This window comes from Amblyomma mixtum, chromosome 5 (genome assembly GCF_055824585.1).
Source record: "Amblyomma mixtum isolate Tamu chromosome 5, ASM5582458v1, whole genome shotgun sequence".
Classification (NCBI taxonomy): Eukaryota; Metazoa; Arthropoda; class Arachnida; order Ixodida; family Ixodidae; genus Amblyomma; species Amblyomma mixtum.
The window spans coordinates 180,644,051-180,659,920 of NC_143016.1; the positions used below are offsets into that span (position 1 = coordinate 180,644,051).

At 44.8% G+C, this 15,870-nt stretch overlaps 1 protein-coding gene across 1 annotated transcript; it reads left to right on the forward strand.

Annotated features, from left to right (window-relative positions):
• Positions 1-5,326: 5,326 nt before the first annotated feature.
• On the forward strand, positions 5,327-7,480 carry LOC149344969 (uncharacterized). The gene is made up of 3 exons (XM_089547332.1): positions 5,327-5,338; positions 6,436-6,639; positions 7,106-7,480. The coding sequence occupies exons 1-3, from the start codon at positions 5,327-5,329 to the stop codon at positions 7,478-7,480; spliced, it is 591 nt and encodes a 196-aa protein (XP_089403458.1).
• Positions 7,481-15,870: the final 8,390 nt, after the last annotated feature.

Below are 15,870 nucleotides of genomic sequence, written 5' to 3' on the forward strand. Positions count from 1 at the left end.
ACGGCGCGCCTTCTAGTTTCAGCGCGCTGTCCCAACCTACTGGTGGTAGTGAGGACTGCCCGATAATTTTGGAGGAGACGCTACATCGGGGCAGCAGAAAACACGCACGAGCAACACGCGCGTAATATATATGCAAGCAACAAATTCGACAAAAACTAAACCAAACTGAACGTTAATATTGCTCCCCTACTCTGGAGACGTTATAGGGTGCAAAAGTGGGAATAGCCATATAGAAAATTTGGCTCTTAGGGGATAAGCACTTTATAGACAATGAGTCACAAGGTTCAGTCAGGCAATGAGGCACGCACGCACGCACACACGCGCGCACACACACACGCGCACACACACACGCGCGCGCCCACACACACGCACACACACACACATGCGCGCGCACACACACCCGCACACACATACACACACGCACACATACACACACGCCCGCACACACACACGCGCGCGTGCACGCACACACACACACACACACACACACACACACACACACGCACGCACGCACACAGCTGTAAGCAAGCAAAGCAAAATAATCAAAGGTAGCACGCATAAGGAAGGCATTGGTTTTGTTTAGTGCGGCTTATCGTCCCTAAGCGAGGGACGCCATAGTGAAAGACTCCAGAAATTTCGACATCGCACAGTACACGGGCCTCTAGAATTCCGCCTCCGTATAACTCCGATCGCCGCGGCAGAGATCGAACCCTCGTCTTTCGGGTAAGCAGCCGAGCACCATGACCACTGATCCAGCGCGACGGCTGTCTTAAGAAAAGCGATGGCGCGTTGGCCATCTCAAACGCTGACGGAGCATTAATGCAGCTAACGAAGTTGGGTGTTTCCTTCAAGGAGGAAGCTCGGTAACGTGAATCATTTCAGGAGCTTGAGCGCTGCTTACAGTCGCCGACCGTTTTTGGACACTTTGACGAAAACGCCTAAACAGAAATTCATACCGGCGAGAGCAGGACCAGTTCGACCGCCTAGCTCGATGGAGCTTTTGTCTGCAAGAGTGTGGTGTACCCGTCATTTAAAGTCCGGACGCAAGCACTCAGCTGTCGACTGCCTGCCACGATCCCATGTAGATGAATCGTCGTAGAACGACGATGGCGACGCCCATTCTCGGACCTATCAGCTAGCACATTTTGTACCGCAGCAGCGCTCAGATTCCTACTTCCAACACATCATCGAGTACTTAGAAACCAAGGCTCCTTAACCTGCCGCATTTTTCATGCGAGGATTGCCTTCGTTCTGCCTACAGAATCGTCCTCTTGAAAAAAAGAAAGCTTCACACGGAACAATACAGCCCACCTTCTTATTGTGTCCGAAGTCATCGCAGTAAAAATCTACAGGCATCACACGACGAGCCGACACCTGGCCATTTCGGGTCTTCTCGCACTCTCAGTAGCATTCAAGACAAGTATTACTGGCCACGACTCTGTGCTGATGGCGCGCGTTATGTTAAAACATGCCGAGATTGTCAGCGACGAAGGACGTCCGCACCCGACAAGCAGGATTCGTGAACACGTTGCACCCATGTGAATACCCTTCCATCAGATCGGCATGGACCGGCTTGTACTTTTCCCGAGGTCAGAATCTCGAAACAAGTAGATCAACATAGCCTTACCCGCTACGCTGATGCAGAAGCTCTGCCAAACGGAAAGCAGCTGAAGTCGTCATATTTTTCGTGGAGTGCATGCCTCAGCGACACGGCGCCCTCAAAGTGTTCATATGACTCAGACAGAGGAAGAGGAACAGCGTTGAAGGGGGCAATGATGCAAGGCATCCTGCGCTACAGATAAAGAAGCCAACTGAGGGCAACTGTGTAAGATCTGCAGACCAATGGCGTTACTGTAGCGCCTGAACAAAACCATAGCACACATGGCTGCCATGTATGTCGATGACGAAAAGAAGAATTGGGACGTCATCGTATGTTACCCTGTCTTCGCCTGGAATGTCGAAGCGCAAGAGACCACCAAGATGCTGCCTTTTACGCCCTCCCATGGTAGGGAGGGCCCGTCCACGCTCGGCGCTAAACTGTTCAACGCTACCGAAGAAAACGTCGTCCTCGCACCCCACCTATAGCGCGCGCAAAGACACGACGCATTGCCCTGCAGCGCATTAGCGTCAACAACCCATCGACGCCCAACGCTGTAGCTTACGCCGACGCCACGCAGTATACAAACTGGGTGACCGTCCATGCGTGTGTATGCCAATTAGGCGCCGCGGACTGAGTGAAAAGCTTTTGGGCCACTACTTTCGCACCTTCAAAATCGTTTGTCGGCATGGACAACCTGACTACGAAGTAGCCTCCGACGTAGCGACAGCGGCTATGCGGCGCCGTTCATGCCCTAAAGTTGGACAAGTTTTGCGGCTAAAACCTCATTATGCGCTCTAATGGACACTTTTCTTGCATTTCAAGTTACTTTTTATGCACTTTCACTGTTTTTTTTTCCCATGTTTCTTTCGCTGGAAAAGGATCGGGTCGATGCTTCTTTACAATAGAGGAGGGGGTTAAGGGGGCACAATTTTCTGTTCTTCAAAGCGGCCGGCACGCATATATGTCGCTTTGTTTGTCATGCAAGAAGAGACTAGATTTACCTCGATTGATCTCACCCAGGTGAAGCCATCAACGCGCTGCTCCAGAATGTTGGCTTACTTTGGCCGCCGTATCTCAAAACTTCGTTGTCAGCTTTAAATAGAGCACGGCCGATAGCAGCGGGCATTTTCTTCGAAGACCGCCGAGCACGCTTGTTGCTTTGGACGCCACCGAGTCAATCTTTTGTGCGTGGGCTCGAGTCAGCACAATAAAGAGTCCTTCAGAAGCGGTTTTCGCTCTCTTTCTGGCTGCCGGACTGCCGTAACCACTGAGTGAGAATATTCAAGAATGCACTGTGCACCTAGTTTTAAATGAGAACTGTTATCGATTATAAATTTATTCACGTACAATGGGAAAGAAACGGAATGCATGTAAACGTACGATTGACTCAAAACACTGATTGAAGCGCCTCCTCTTTTTCATTTCAATAACAATCGGTAAGAAAGGCGCCATACTGGCTCATTGCATTTAGTGTTCGGGAGCTGACGCCAAGGTCGTGGGTTCGATCCCCAGTCATGGGGACCGTATCGGGATGGCAATGAAATACAGAAACCACCGTGCTCTGTGCGATCTGAGAAAATGTTAAAACACTCTATATGGTCCAAAATCACCATACAGCATGGTCAAAATTGACCATATTATTCTAGCAGTTACAAAGATTTTGTCCAAGATCTCAAACTCCTCAGCGTGCTCCCCTAAAGACTTGCGGTGGCGCGTTTAAAAGCCTCATCTCCTTGCTAACATCGTGATAACACTATCCTTTGCAGTGGGAGTAAACCTACGGGGCCTTGAGTAAGCACCTCGTCTATTCAGTGACCGAAGTCTGCGCCTAAAGTTGGGCAGCAGAAAAGGAAGTGCGTTGTAGGAGAGCCTACTTTGTTTTTACTTCATTATAGGCGTATTCGTGTTCAGCGTATAGTTTCACCTTGCATTTAGCGAATATTTATTCATGCTAAAAGCACCGTAAAGTGAAAGTAATATGTCACTTTGCGTTCACCGATACTAGTAAAGCACGCTATTGCCCTGAGGCCGCTGGTGATAAATGTCGTAAAATATAGCAATTTTCTGCCACGCGGACCTCTCCTTTAAAAATTAAAATCTCTGTCTCTCTTTCCAAAACGATAACAATGGATTCAAACGCATATCGTCTGCTGTTCATTATTTCATCTGAACAAAGATGTTTATCTATGAGACAAACTGCCAACTAGGTTGAGCGTGTACCCCAACTTTCTACCAAGTGACATTATTCGATGCCGTGTGTTGCTTCTGATCGTGCAGTGTCGTCATTATCACTGGGAACGAAGCGCACTTTCCTTTCTTCCACATTACCGTCAGAAGCGTTGGTGAAAAAAGCGTAGCTTGGGGATCATTTGTCAACTCCTCTCGAACTTCATTATGAGCACTAACGTTCAATTTTCTTCGGTGCCAAAGAACGGACAGGGATAAACATTTGAGGAAGTCGGTAATCCATGATAAATGTTGTGTTGCGTACAGAATTCCAAGAACGAACACACGCCACATGCGCTCTCGTTCGTAAACGATGAGAGTGGAACTGAGCGTCCATCGTTTAAGATGCGAGTACTCTCTTTCAGATTAGAACCCCGAACGCTATCGATGTAGGCCAAGTTTGATTTGTCCTTACTTTCAGTTCAAAGACTAAAGAATTACTGAGACCCGTTAATAAAAGCATCTAGAACCTTTAATTATGAGAGCGGTGAAATCTGAAGGAACCCGTAATGTGAAAAAATGAACGGGTGCGATCAGCGCAGACAGCGCATTTCTTTATATAATCCAAGTTTACTTAAACATTTGCACATATAATCAACAGGAGGAGCCGCAGAATAGTGCCTTGAAGAACCTTTATTTTAATCGCCTTAATAAAAGTAGAGTCCCTCAAAAGGGCCGCATTAAGAGCTGCTTTTTCGGTTTCATTTCTTGGAGGCAAAAAACGTAATCAGAGAAGCCATAAAAAAATTGATCGTTTTTTTGTGGATGTCAAAAATCAGTGCAATGTGTAAGACGGATGCAGATGCACGATGACCTGCATTCGTAACCCAATGTTTCCATATATTAGCTTGCTGGTGGTGCAGACGTCAATACAAATTCGGCACTTATGAATGCATAGCAACTACAAAGGTTGTGGTTGATCATGATGATGATTATTTGACATTCTCAGCAGCGCAGAGATCTCCACAAGAAGGTTCACTGCAAAACCCAAATCGATGTCCACGCGACCGGTGTCAAACGATGGCAAGGCGCACAGCCTCTAGCTTCCTCTACTCGGGATACATGCATAGCGTTATTTTATGCCGCGGCTCAATCCAGTAGTTTTTGGTTACGACAAACTGTGCCAGCGATGCCGCTACCCGGAAGGGTTCACCTGTAAAAAACATATGCTCTAATCTAAACCATGGAACATTAGCCCAATGCCACTAGCTACTCGCTGTTGAAAACCGAGATGCGTGCACTCGAGGCCATCACGACGCAACAGTCACTGCGCAAATGAAAAAAAAAACACAAGAAGCGCCTCGTCACGGCCGCCCGTGACAAAGTAAAGTTAGGGAAAGGGAGAGAGAGAGAAAGCAGCTTGTCTGCTCCATCACGAGGATCATGGTGAGTTGCGTACGGTCAGCTGGCACGTATAAAAGCTGGACGCGGGATGGACGGCACTGTATCTGCCGCTGCCGCACGAGTGAAGAGACGTTTGCGGCTATACTTCTCGTGGATATGATATTTAAGGTAAGAAATCATTTGGCCAGTCCTGTGCTGGCATTCGATCGGCGTCTGATTAATGTTGCGGCTGTTTATAAAGTAGTTTACTTTTAATGCCACTTATTGTACCTGTGGTAAGCTAAGTATGACTAAATGCTTTTCATAAATCTAAGTGGAAATCTGCTCGAAATGTGCTAGTAGCGGGTTTTTGGCAAAATATTTTTTTTTTATTTTGGCGACTTCAGTGCCTTTGAAGCTTGGAGAAGGGCGTCCAATATGTCATCGTTTTAAAGTTTGTGTAGCCCTTTTATGATCACTTTTTCAAACGAATGGCTTTTATTGAGAGGCAGCGTTAAACAGTTCGCTGCTCGAAAAACTCCAGCACTAATCTGCAACACACTAAATGTGAAGCAAGGATGTCACATATGGGCGAAGAATTACTTGTTATCGGAACAACGAGTCCGTACTCTGGCATCCTAGTTGTTAAAAAAGGCACCATAAAATTATTAGAGTAACACTTTATTTAGCGCGTAATTGCTGCTACAAATCTTAGCTTTTTAATGGGGCTAGTCCATTAGAATGGTAATTCAGGCTTCTCAAATTGCCATTTAACAAAACACCATCCACCGGATGACATTAGGCTCTAGGAGCTAATTGCACCATGCTTAAAAATGCTACTGCACTTTCGCAGCATAAACCTCATTATAAGCTCTTTAGTTATTTTGGTTTAAAGTTCTCTGTTTAATCTTCAGAGGGCAAGGAGTATGTATTCCTATTGACAAGGTTATTCGGATAAGGGGTCTGCTTTTCACTAGAGGATCAATGCCATCTGTTTAAAAATACAGCTCGTTTCCGAGTCGGACTTTTCGCCACATCCCTAGCAACAATGTCGCTTTTATACGATCTGCCCCTCTTTCTGGGCCCTTCTTTGGCTGTGTGAATTTCTTTCAGAAATACTTTAAGAAGCTCCACAGGTATAAAACTAAATCGCAACATACTGTAGCTTTATGGAAGCTTTTTTCACGACCACTCCTATGGTACAGATAGAAATTTCATGCAAAGGCACTGAGATTTAACGGCACGAGGTGATTTCCGTCTATAACTCATTCTCCGCGCAATACCAGGAGGTCCGAGAGCTATTCGCGACATTTCCATTGTTGCCACTGCTCCTCCTTCTACAGGCTGCCTGCGTCTTCCTCTCCCTGGTCGCCTTTGTGAGAGCAGGCAATGTGTTTGGCGGCGGCGGAGGCTTCCGGGGCGCAGGATTCCGGGGCCCCATCTTTGCGGCGGCGGCTACTCCTGGCTTCTCCGTTGCTGGTGCCTCCTATGTGCGTAAGCTGTAATCAAGAAACGGCAACTTGAATGGTGACGCCATAGAAATTTTCTATGACATATGCGTCCATATGGCAATATGTGTCAGCTCATTCTCAAAACTGCAGGAACACAGAAAGTAATAATACCAGCTGCATTTCAGTTTATCCTTTATCTCTTGAACAATTAGGTCTGTCCGCAGGTGTGCATATTAGACTTAATATTCTCATTGTTTTCAGGTAATGTACTTTAGATATCATTTCTCTCAAAGGGGCTCCTTAAGAATCCCGTACAGAACTACAGTCGTTTGCAAGTGAGCTGTCAAGATTACTCTTTCATTCAGTGGACAACCTGTGGGCGTTCCAGTGGCTAAAAATCTAAGGAAAACTCAGATTTCGCAGGTCATTGAATATTCTGGATTGACGCTGTTGCCGCCACGATACGTTCGCTGGTTTCAAGAATTCACTCCTTTCATTTCTGCAGCCACCCCAGCCGTACAGTTTTGGCTACGACAACACTGACGAGTTCGGGACGCGGCTGTTTCAAAAGGAGCAGGGAGACGCCAGCAACGCCAAGACCGGCTCGTACGGCTACCGGGACGCCAACGGACTGTTCCGCACCGTGAGCTACGTGGCCGACGCCGGCGGATTCCGCGCCACGGTGGACACCAATGAGCCGGGAACCGCCCCGGGTGCCAGCGCTGACGCCGTGTTTAACGCAAATCCCGTCGCGGCTCCTGCCGTAGCCCCGGGTGCGGGCAGATACACAGCCGGCCGCTACGGGGGAGCCGGACCCTGGGCCTCCGCGTCAGGCGCCGCTGCAGGCGGATATGGAGCCGGTGGTCCTTGGGCCGGATAGTCAAACTTTTTATGCAAGGCCAATATTGCGTTTGGCGAAGCATCGTCTAGTCTGTATGGAGGCCAGAAGTGCGAAAAAAACTTACAACGTATTGGTAATAAAAAATGTTTTCTTTTGCAATGACAGTGTCTAGGCCCAAACTTATTTCTAGTATGCCGCTTTTGTTAGTGAGCGGCGCCGTTGAACTGTATAGCGGTCCTGCACTGCCAGGAATCTGAAAATAATTCATATACATTCCACTCGGTATTAAAGACATACACGAAAGGGACTACCCGACATTGAAGATAAATTATACGCGATATAAAAGCAGGACGGCAAAGTTACCTCCTCTCAGGGCCAACTTTCTCCAATGATTTGTCTGGTTCAAGATGGAGAAAAAGAGCGATGAGGGTTTGGAAAATTGTAATAGAATGTCCTACTCGATCGTTTGTGGCTTATACAAAAACATCATCAGGTCAGGCAAACACGAAAACGCAGCAATAATAAAACGAAATTTAGGAAGATTTTTGCGCAACCATGTTGCGATATAGCGAATTCAAATAGTTGGTAAGGCTGCTACACAAAAAGCTGTGCCAGTTATTTTTAAACTTCTGTTTTTACGGCGGACGAACATAAGGCTTAAAACAGCGTTCAAATTAAAAAGGAGCACACTTTCTTTTGTTATGATGTTATCCAGAAAGATGTTATCTAGAAAGCTACTCAAATTAAAGAAGCGCGAAAAACACAGATGTCATAAGGGATGCGTGTTTTACGAACTGGTTTAAGTTAAGCATGAATCCTCACCAACTTGCCGAGTTCGCGATCCCAATAGGTTTCCTGGAAAATCAGAGGTATTAGTGGATTGTTTGTGAATTGAGCTAAACCGAATCGTCAAAAGGGAGATAACATTTCTATGGCCTTTAACACTTTTCAGTGCACAAAAACATGTGAATCTGTAATTCCGCTGTAAATGACGAGTTAGGCTTGTCAAAAAACGACGCGAAAAAGTGGCATCTGCCCTGGACGCTCACGCAGTAGTAAAGCACAGAGCAGCATTAGTCCAAAGTCGTCTTCCAAATTATAAACTTCAGGCGTTCACATGGAAAATGTCAGCGTGCTAGAGGCAGTGGAGCAGCTCTAGCGCGTGAGAAGCAGCTGAGAATTATCAATGCTAATGGTGAACTAAAGCATTACAAATAAAATCTATGAACTTCAAATATGACTGCTTGAGTACGAGTCGCAAATTTCATTATTAATTGAAACATAGTTCCATATTAATATTGTCAGTGCCATCAGCAGCAGCTGCATAATTTATTCATTGATAGAGTAGACAGCGTCTCTTTTCTACCCTTCTTCAACGTATTCAGAAAGGAGATGTCTTAAGAGGCGGTGATGCGGTTCTTATTATGGTAGGCGTTTACGATCTTTGATGCTTTTTAGTGCGAGGACACTACTTCACTAGGACAGCTGAAAAACCCGAGGTATGTGCGGAACTTCAACCTTTAACTTAGCACAAGTGGCGGGGACCTTTGGCAGATGCTCCTTCAACATGCGGAACTGGCTCGCTCCCCCCTCCGCTTCCGCTAACTCCTGCGCGCAGCTGCCGATAGTAGCGTCCTATTAGGAGAAAACCAGCATACCCTCCCCGTGCGTGGCGGCCGATAGCGGCTGACGATAAGATCTTCCATGCAATTGCTGCCTCAAATGCTTTTCATGTCCTACTCGGTTATTTGTAAACATAAATACCCCCGAAAGCAGGTCTGACAGCCGTCGCCGTAGCTCAGCGGTAGAGCACCGGACGCGTAATTCGGAGGTCGTGGGTTCAGATCCCACCGGCAGCATGTGATTGTTTTTTTATTCTGCTTATCTAATCAATTACCTTTAAGCGATAACATATTCAGTAATATTCTAAAATCAAACAACAGCAAAAAATAAATAAATGAAATTAAAAAAAATCCCCTGCGTCCCTTGGTTTCATTGGCTGTTGGCTTCTCCTACTCGGTTTAAGGGCGTTAAAACACTACCATTTTCTCCTAAGTTGTAAAAGATTAATTAAACGTTTCATTGCCTAATTGGCATAAGAATATGTATACAAAATTCAAAGAAGCTCTAGAGTAAAAGACTGCATGAGTTATCTATTCTCAGTGCTAACAACAACATGCAAGTGAAAGCATCAGTTGCAGTATAAAGAATTAAAAAATAAAAATTGCACAATTTTTTTTCTATACATTGAGTGGCGGAAATCCCCACTAAAATACTTACAATATATAGCAGAGAAGAAAAAAAAAGAGAGATTATTTATGAACAAAAAACATAGGGATCTTAACGGAATTCGCAAAGATATTTCACAAAGCAGAAAGCAGAAAGAGAAAGCAGAAAGCAGAAAGAGACAATGGAACAAAGGTCAAACTGATACATGATAAACTTAAGATTAACAACACCATTTACGCATGGGATCATGAACGACAAGAGCGTTGTCTGTACCGAACCCACCAAGATAAGATAGGACGATCCAAAGTTAACGATGAGTCTGCTGGTCATCCCTATTGAAAATATTGAGCGTGAATTCTGCGTGCCTATCTTTGCGTGTTTATTGCCACGCAAAATGCGACGATTGAATGAGGTCGCAGAACGCGAGACATATTTCACATAATTTGCGCAAGCCGAGCAAGCTCGCAAACGCGAGACATCTCTCACATAAGTGCGCAAGCCGCGTAAGGCTCGTACAGCAGGAGACATCCTCGCGTAATATGCGCAAGCCGGGTGAGGCTTCCAGAATGTCCGAGAGCCAAGGGTGAGTCCCAGAATGTTCAAGAGCCGAGTCGGGCTCACAGAGCACTAGACAGTGTCTAATGGAGTTATCATCATGATACCGATAATACCTTGCATGGCTGCAAGGCTCCTACATCACTGCTCAACACGGTACGCTAATGTACTGCATTAAGGCCTCCTCATCTGTCTGTCACTGCCTCATTCAGCATGCATGTTGTGAGATAACAAGCTTTGCAGAAACGGTGCTTCGTGGGATGGCTCTCATGTGTGTAGCATGCTTGCAAAAGGACATAGATAAGGTCACCTTAACTGGCTTTATTAATGCCACATCCCTCATGATGGGTGCCACACAGTGGCTAAACAATTTCTTCAGTTTCTCCAAGTCCAGCAGGTTGGCGTCTTGATACAGGCTCTCACTATGCAGCACCTGCAAAAAGGTAGGAGTATATGCAAAAAAATTCAGTTAATCTATTTTCTGGAAATTCCAGAAAAGGGCACAAGTACTTCTTCCATTAATGAACCAATGATGATTTCGAAAAGTTTCAGGTTTGAAATACAGACACTGGAAAACCCGACTCAAGCACGCAGACTGCTCAGCATCAAACCTGCACAAAATCTAATAACCGTGTCACACAGGCATTTTGAAGGCTTTCAAATGGCTATTAACTCAACGGCACTTGAATACAGCTAAATGGGCATTTCCAATAGCCACTGAGTCCCTAGAACAGTGTGGACATCTATTAAGATTTTGAAGGCTTTTCAGTGGTAGAAATTTGCACTCAGACATGGAGCACTCGCAACTATACACTAAGGAATAAAATCAAAGCAATTTAATCGCTGAAAGAATACTCAACATGAAATGTACAACTTATTTCACTAAAAAAAAAAAAGAAGGCTAGCCACAAAACACTGCAGCAAGCATATTATCACTGTTGCCAATAGCACAAATACAATGAATACCACCTTTTCAAAACTGTGTGAGCGCTACAACAGCTTCCCAGCAAAATTATCAACTGTGACAGTGGCGCCACAGCAGCTTGGTGCGAGATGATGAAATATCTCTACGGCGATCAAGTATTCTGTGTAGCAGCGGCATAACTCCCAAGTTGAAGTGCAAATCTCGAAGCTCAATCTCCCACCCTAACTGTTATCTTTAAATACATATTTAAATTCATTCGAGCGTGCTGCAGAAGTAGGTGGTCAGATCATTCGAGAGGATACCTGCAAGGTATCTCAGGAGACGAAAGATCTGATGAAGAAACGCCAAAGCATGAGGACGTCTAACTTCAGAGATAGAATAGAACTAGGAGAGCTATCGAAGTTATTTATAAGTGCAAGGTAGCCAACATAAGAAAGTTTAACATGGAGAAAACCTAGCATGCTCTAAAGCATGGAGGTAGCCTAAAATCAGTGAAGAGAAAACTAATCACAGGTAAAAACCAGATTTATGCGCTAAAAGACAAAGAGGGCAATGTCATAAGCAATATGGATAAGATAGTTAAAGTAGCCGAAGAGTTCTGCACAAATCGCTACAGTAGTGAATGTAATCAGAACGTTACGGAGAGAGGCAGTAGAGCATAGCAATGGGACATCCCGCCAGTAACGAGGGAGGAAGTAAAGAAAGCCTCAGGAGCAATGCAAAGGGGTAAAGCAGCTGGTGAGGATCAGGGAGCAGCAGATTTGTTGAAGGACGGAGGAGAGATTGTGCTAGAGAAACTAGCCACCCTGTACACGCTTGCCTCGTGACCACGAGCGTATCAGGAGCTTGGAAGAATGCGAACATTATTTTAACTCATAAGAAAGAAGATGTCAAGGACTTGAAGATTTACAGACCGATCAGCTTACTATCCATTGTCTACAAGGTATTTACTAAGGTAATCACTAATAGAGTCAGGACAACCTTCGAATTCAATCAACCAAATGATCAGGCAGGCTTTCGTAAAGGATACTCAACAAGAGACCACATTCATGCAATCAATCAGGTGATAGAGAAATGGGCAGAATATAACCAACCCCAATATATAGCCTTCATTGACTACCAGACAGCAATTGACTCGGTGGAACCACAGCTGTCATGCAGGCATTGTGGAATCAGGGTGTAGAAGAGTGTTATGTGAAAATATTGGAAGATATTTATAACGACTGCACAGCTACCATAGTTCTCCATAAGGTCAGCAATAAAATTCCTCTATATTCCGAGTTTTCTAACACCACCATCATTTTTTGGCACCGTGACCATATCATACAAGAATGTGAGACCTACTGCATACCTAAAGAAAATATGTGTGTAAGCCAAGCATCAGCCATTCTATGCAATAAGAAGTCTAAGTGAAAAAGATTCGATGTAAATTAGAGAAGGCCTTGCCATTTTTGTACTTCTGCTTCTATGACTGCTTGCTGGATTTTTTTCTTTAGTTGGAAGCATTCTTCCATCCCTTATCTCTATACACTATTCCTCTGCCAAATGACTGAGTAACCCAAATAGCAATTCCTAAGTAGGGAGGGGGCCTTCCACAGTGACCACACAGGGGCCTTCAAGTTCTTGCAGCAATCAAAACATCCCTTTGTAACACTGGCCTTGAATGCACCACTATACTTTTGTGGCAGGGCAAATACTTATAAAATTTATGTTTTAAAACCACACAGAAATCCACAACTGCCATTATGAAAACAACCTAGTAATGTAACCATAAGCGTACCTGGCCAGCATGATCAGCATGGAAAGGCGCACAGCTTGTGTGCAGCTCCTAAAATGAAAGCAAATTCACATGATTAATTGCAATTTCCACAAAGACATTCTTGAAAAATCATGTTTTTGCACCACTCAGCCTCAAGCCTGCCTTATTGCTCCTGCAGCAATGAGGCAAATCTGAGCACAGCTTGGGGTGAGCTGGTGGTATCACATTACGCACCTGACACTACGTGCATCAATCCATTTGTATGAATGAATTTCAGAATGGCGAAGAAGACACACACACAGGAAAAAATGGTGGGTGGATGAGATTAAGAAGTTTGTGGGGATACAGTGGCCGCAAGTGGCAAAGGACAGACAAAATTGGAGAGACATGGGAGAGGCTTTGCCCTGCAGTGGGTGTAGTCAGGCTGCTGCTGCTGCTGCTGCTGATGATGATGATGACAGCCTGAGCACACCTACAAAGTAAAACTGTGATCTCGACCCAGCAGCACTTTACTGTGTTGAAAGAGAACAGGTACAATTGAATTACTGCATTACCTTGTTATTATCATTAAAAAGTACAGGGCTCTAAGGACTTCCTAATTTACATCGAAACGAATGGGTTACAGTGAACTTTCACGGATTACACTAACAGGCACTGAAAATCCAACACAGCTGCCCAAGAGAATATTAGGCAGCCGCGCTAGCCTTCTTTTGTGCTATGCTACCTGATACCAGATTAAAATTCCAGAGCAATTTACTCATACTCTAGCACTGGGATACGTTATGCCCCAGACTGACGCAGCTGTCTTACTAAAGGCAGAGAAGCTTTCAGTGTGGGTCATGTGTGCTGTGGCGTGAACACATGCACAGCATCGCCTGCTACCATTCAAGTCCTCTGTGTACACAAATGCAGGTGCAATAGAAAACCCACATCACAAATTTGGCTAGTCTGGTCGGCCAAGCATGGGCCAGCTGATAGCACGAAGCAGCAGGTGCGACACATACCATCATCATCAGCCTGACAAGGCCCACTGCAGGGCAAAGGACTCACCCATGTCTCCACATTAACCCTGTCCTTTGCTAGGTGTGGCCACCATATCCCCGCGAACTTCATCTCATCCGCCCATCTAACTTTCTGCCGCCCCCTGCTATGCTTGCATTCTTTTGGAATCCACTCCATTACCCTTAAGGACCAGCGGTTATGTTGTCTTCCCATTACAAGCCCCGCCCAGGCCCATTTCTTCCTCTTAATTTCAAGTAGCATGTCATTAACCCGCATTTGTTCCCTCACCCACTCCGCCCCCTTTTGGTCTCTTAATGTTAGACTTATCATTTTTCTTTCCTAGCTCACTTTGCTGTCCTTATCGTTTGGCACGTGTTTTTTTCTTTGTAATAAGGCATAAAGTATTATACACGGATTACCACATGGCATCCTCCTATGACCGCTAAATAATTTATAATCAAATTTCTTTCTCCTGCTGTATTTGTTTCGGTTTCGACAGCTGAATGATGGCTGTGACTTCAAAGCGAGATTATTGGTCACGTGAGGCATGAAAAACTGCAATACAATTGGTACTTCTGGCTCTTAAGGAATGCTGGCGTCAGCGCTGTAGCGAATTAAAACGATGAAGCAGCGATTATAAGTGCAGTTTTTCCACGCCTCACATGACCTATAAGCTCTCTTTGATGTCATAGCCATAGTCAAATTGTTCACCGAAACAGGATGGCAGAAAAAGTTGATTATAAATAATTTAGCGGTCTCACACGAATACCAGATGGTGATTCATGCATAGTAGTGTCTTCCGCATCATTATAGAGAAGAAAACATGCCACCAAGATTAGGTGTCTATACTCTTTTAAGCTGAACTCTTTTCATTAGCCTCCACGTTTCTGTCCCAAAAGTGAGAAACATGCAGGCTAAAGAAAAGATTTCAGCTTAAGTACCAAAGTGGCTCTAATCACACGATGAAGCGGAAAAACTCTCGACACTTGAACAGAGAACAAATAGGAATTCCAACAAAATTTTAGATTCTTGTAAGGCTATCAAGCATTTCTGAATATTGTAAACTGCACTTTCACACATACAGTACGCATGTATGCCAAGCTCACATTCAGTAGCCCTGTTTACCGGCTGTAACTATCACGGTCTGAGCTCAGTTACAGATTTAAAACCAGCCAAAAGATGCAACACAGGAAAAGAGAAGAAAACAGGTTGGACTATCAATTGAATTTTTTGTAAAGGAAAAGAAGGCTCGCATGAAGATGCGCCACACATGACTCACACCAGCGAAAGGCAGGACAACAAATAACTGTCACTGATATACAAGCACGTCATCTAAAAGAGAAAATTCTTTCCGTTGAAGATTGACTAATGGCTTCGCTACTCATACAGCCGTTGCCTTGGAGATATGCATCAAATACCTTACAGATTTGTTTACAACTTCTATACACCACTGAAGTGTCACAGAAATCAGGCGTACATACTGATGGGTCATCTTATGATTTACACTCACGACATTGGCACTGTAGTGCCAGATTAGAAGCTGCCTTCCCCCTAACGAGTTAGTGCTCACTCAGGAACACATTAAAGACACCTGCACATATCCCTGAAGTAGTTTCTTGCACAAGCTAGCGGAATGTGATAAACCACTTCCTGCAAGTCCTGAACCTAGTTTTATGGGATACCATACTGCTATCCCGGTTTTTAACAGCAGTGCAAAGGCCATCAACACAATGATTGGCGCAAAAATTACATTTAAAAATTTTCCCGCCACTCGATTTGAACTCATGAAGTCTACACAAAGGACTCCATGATAACCGTTCTGAGGTGAATGGCAGTTCAGCCTAGCCTCTGGAATCTGTGCCAAAAAAAAAACGGAGTCAGCGCATCGCAATTTACTTCCGAAATCAGCCGGTGCTGATGAAAATTGTATGTTTTGCTTTCTCTGGCTTATAAAGCTCC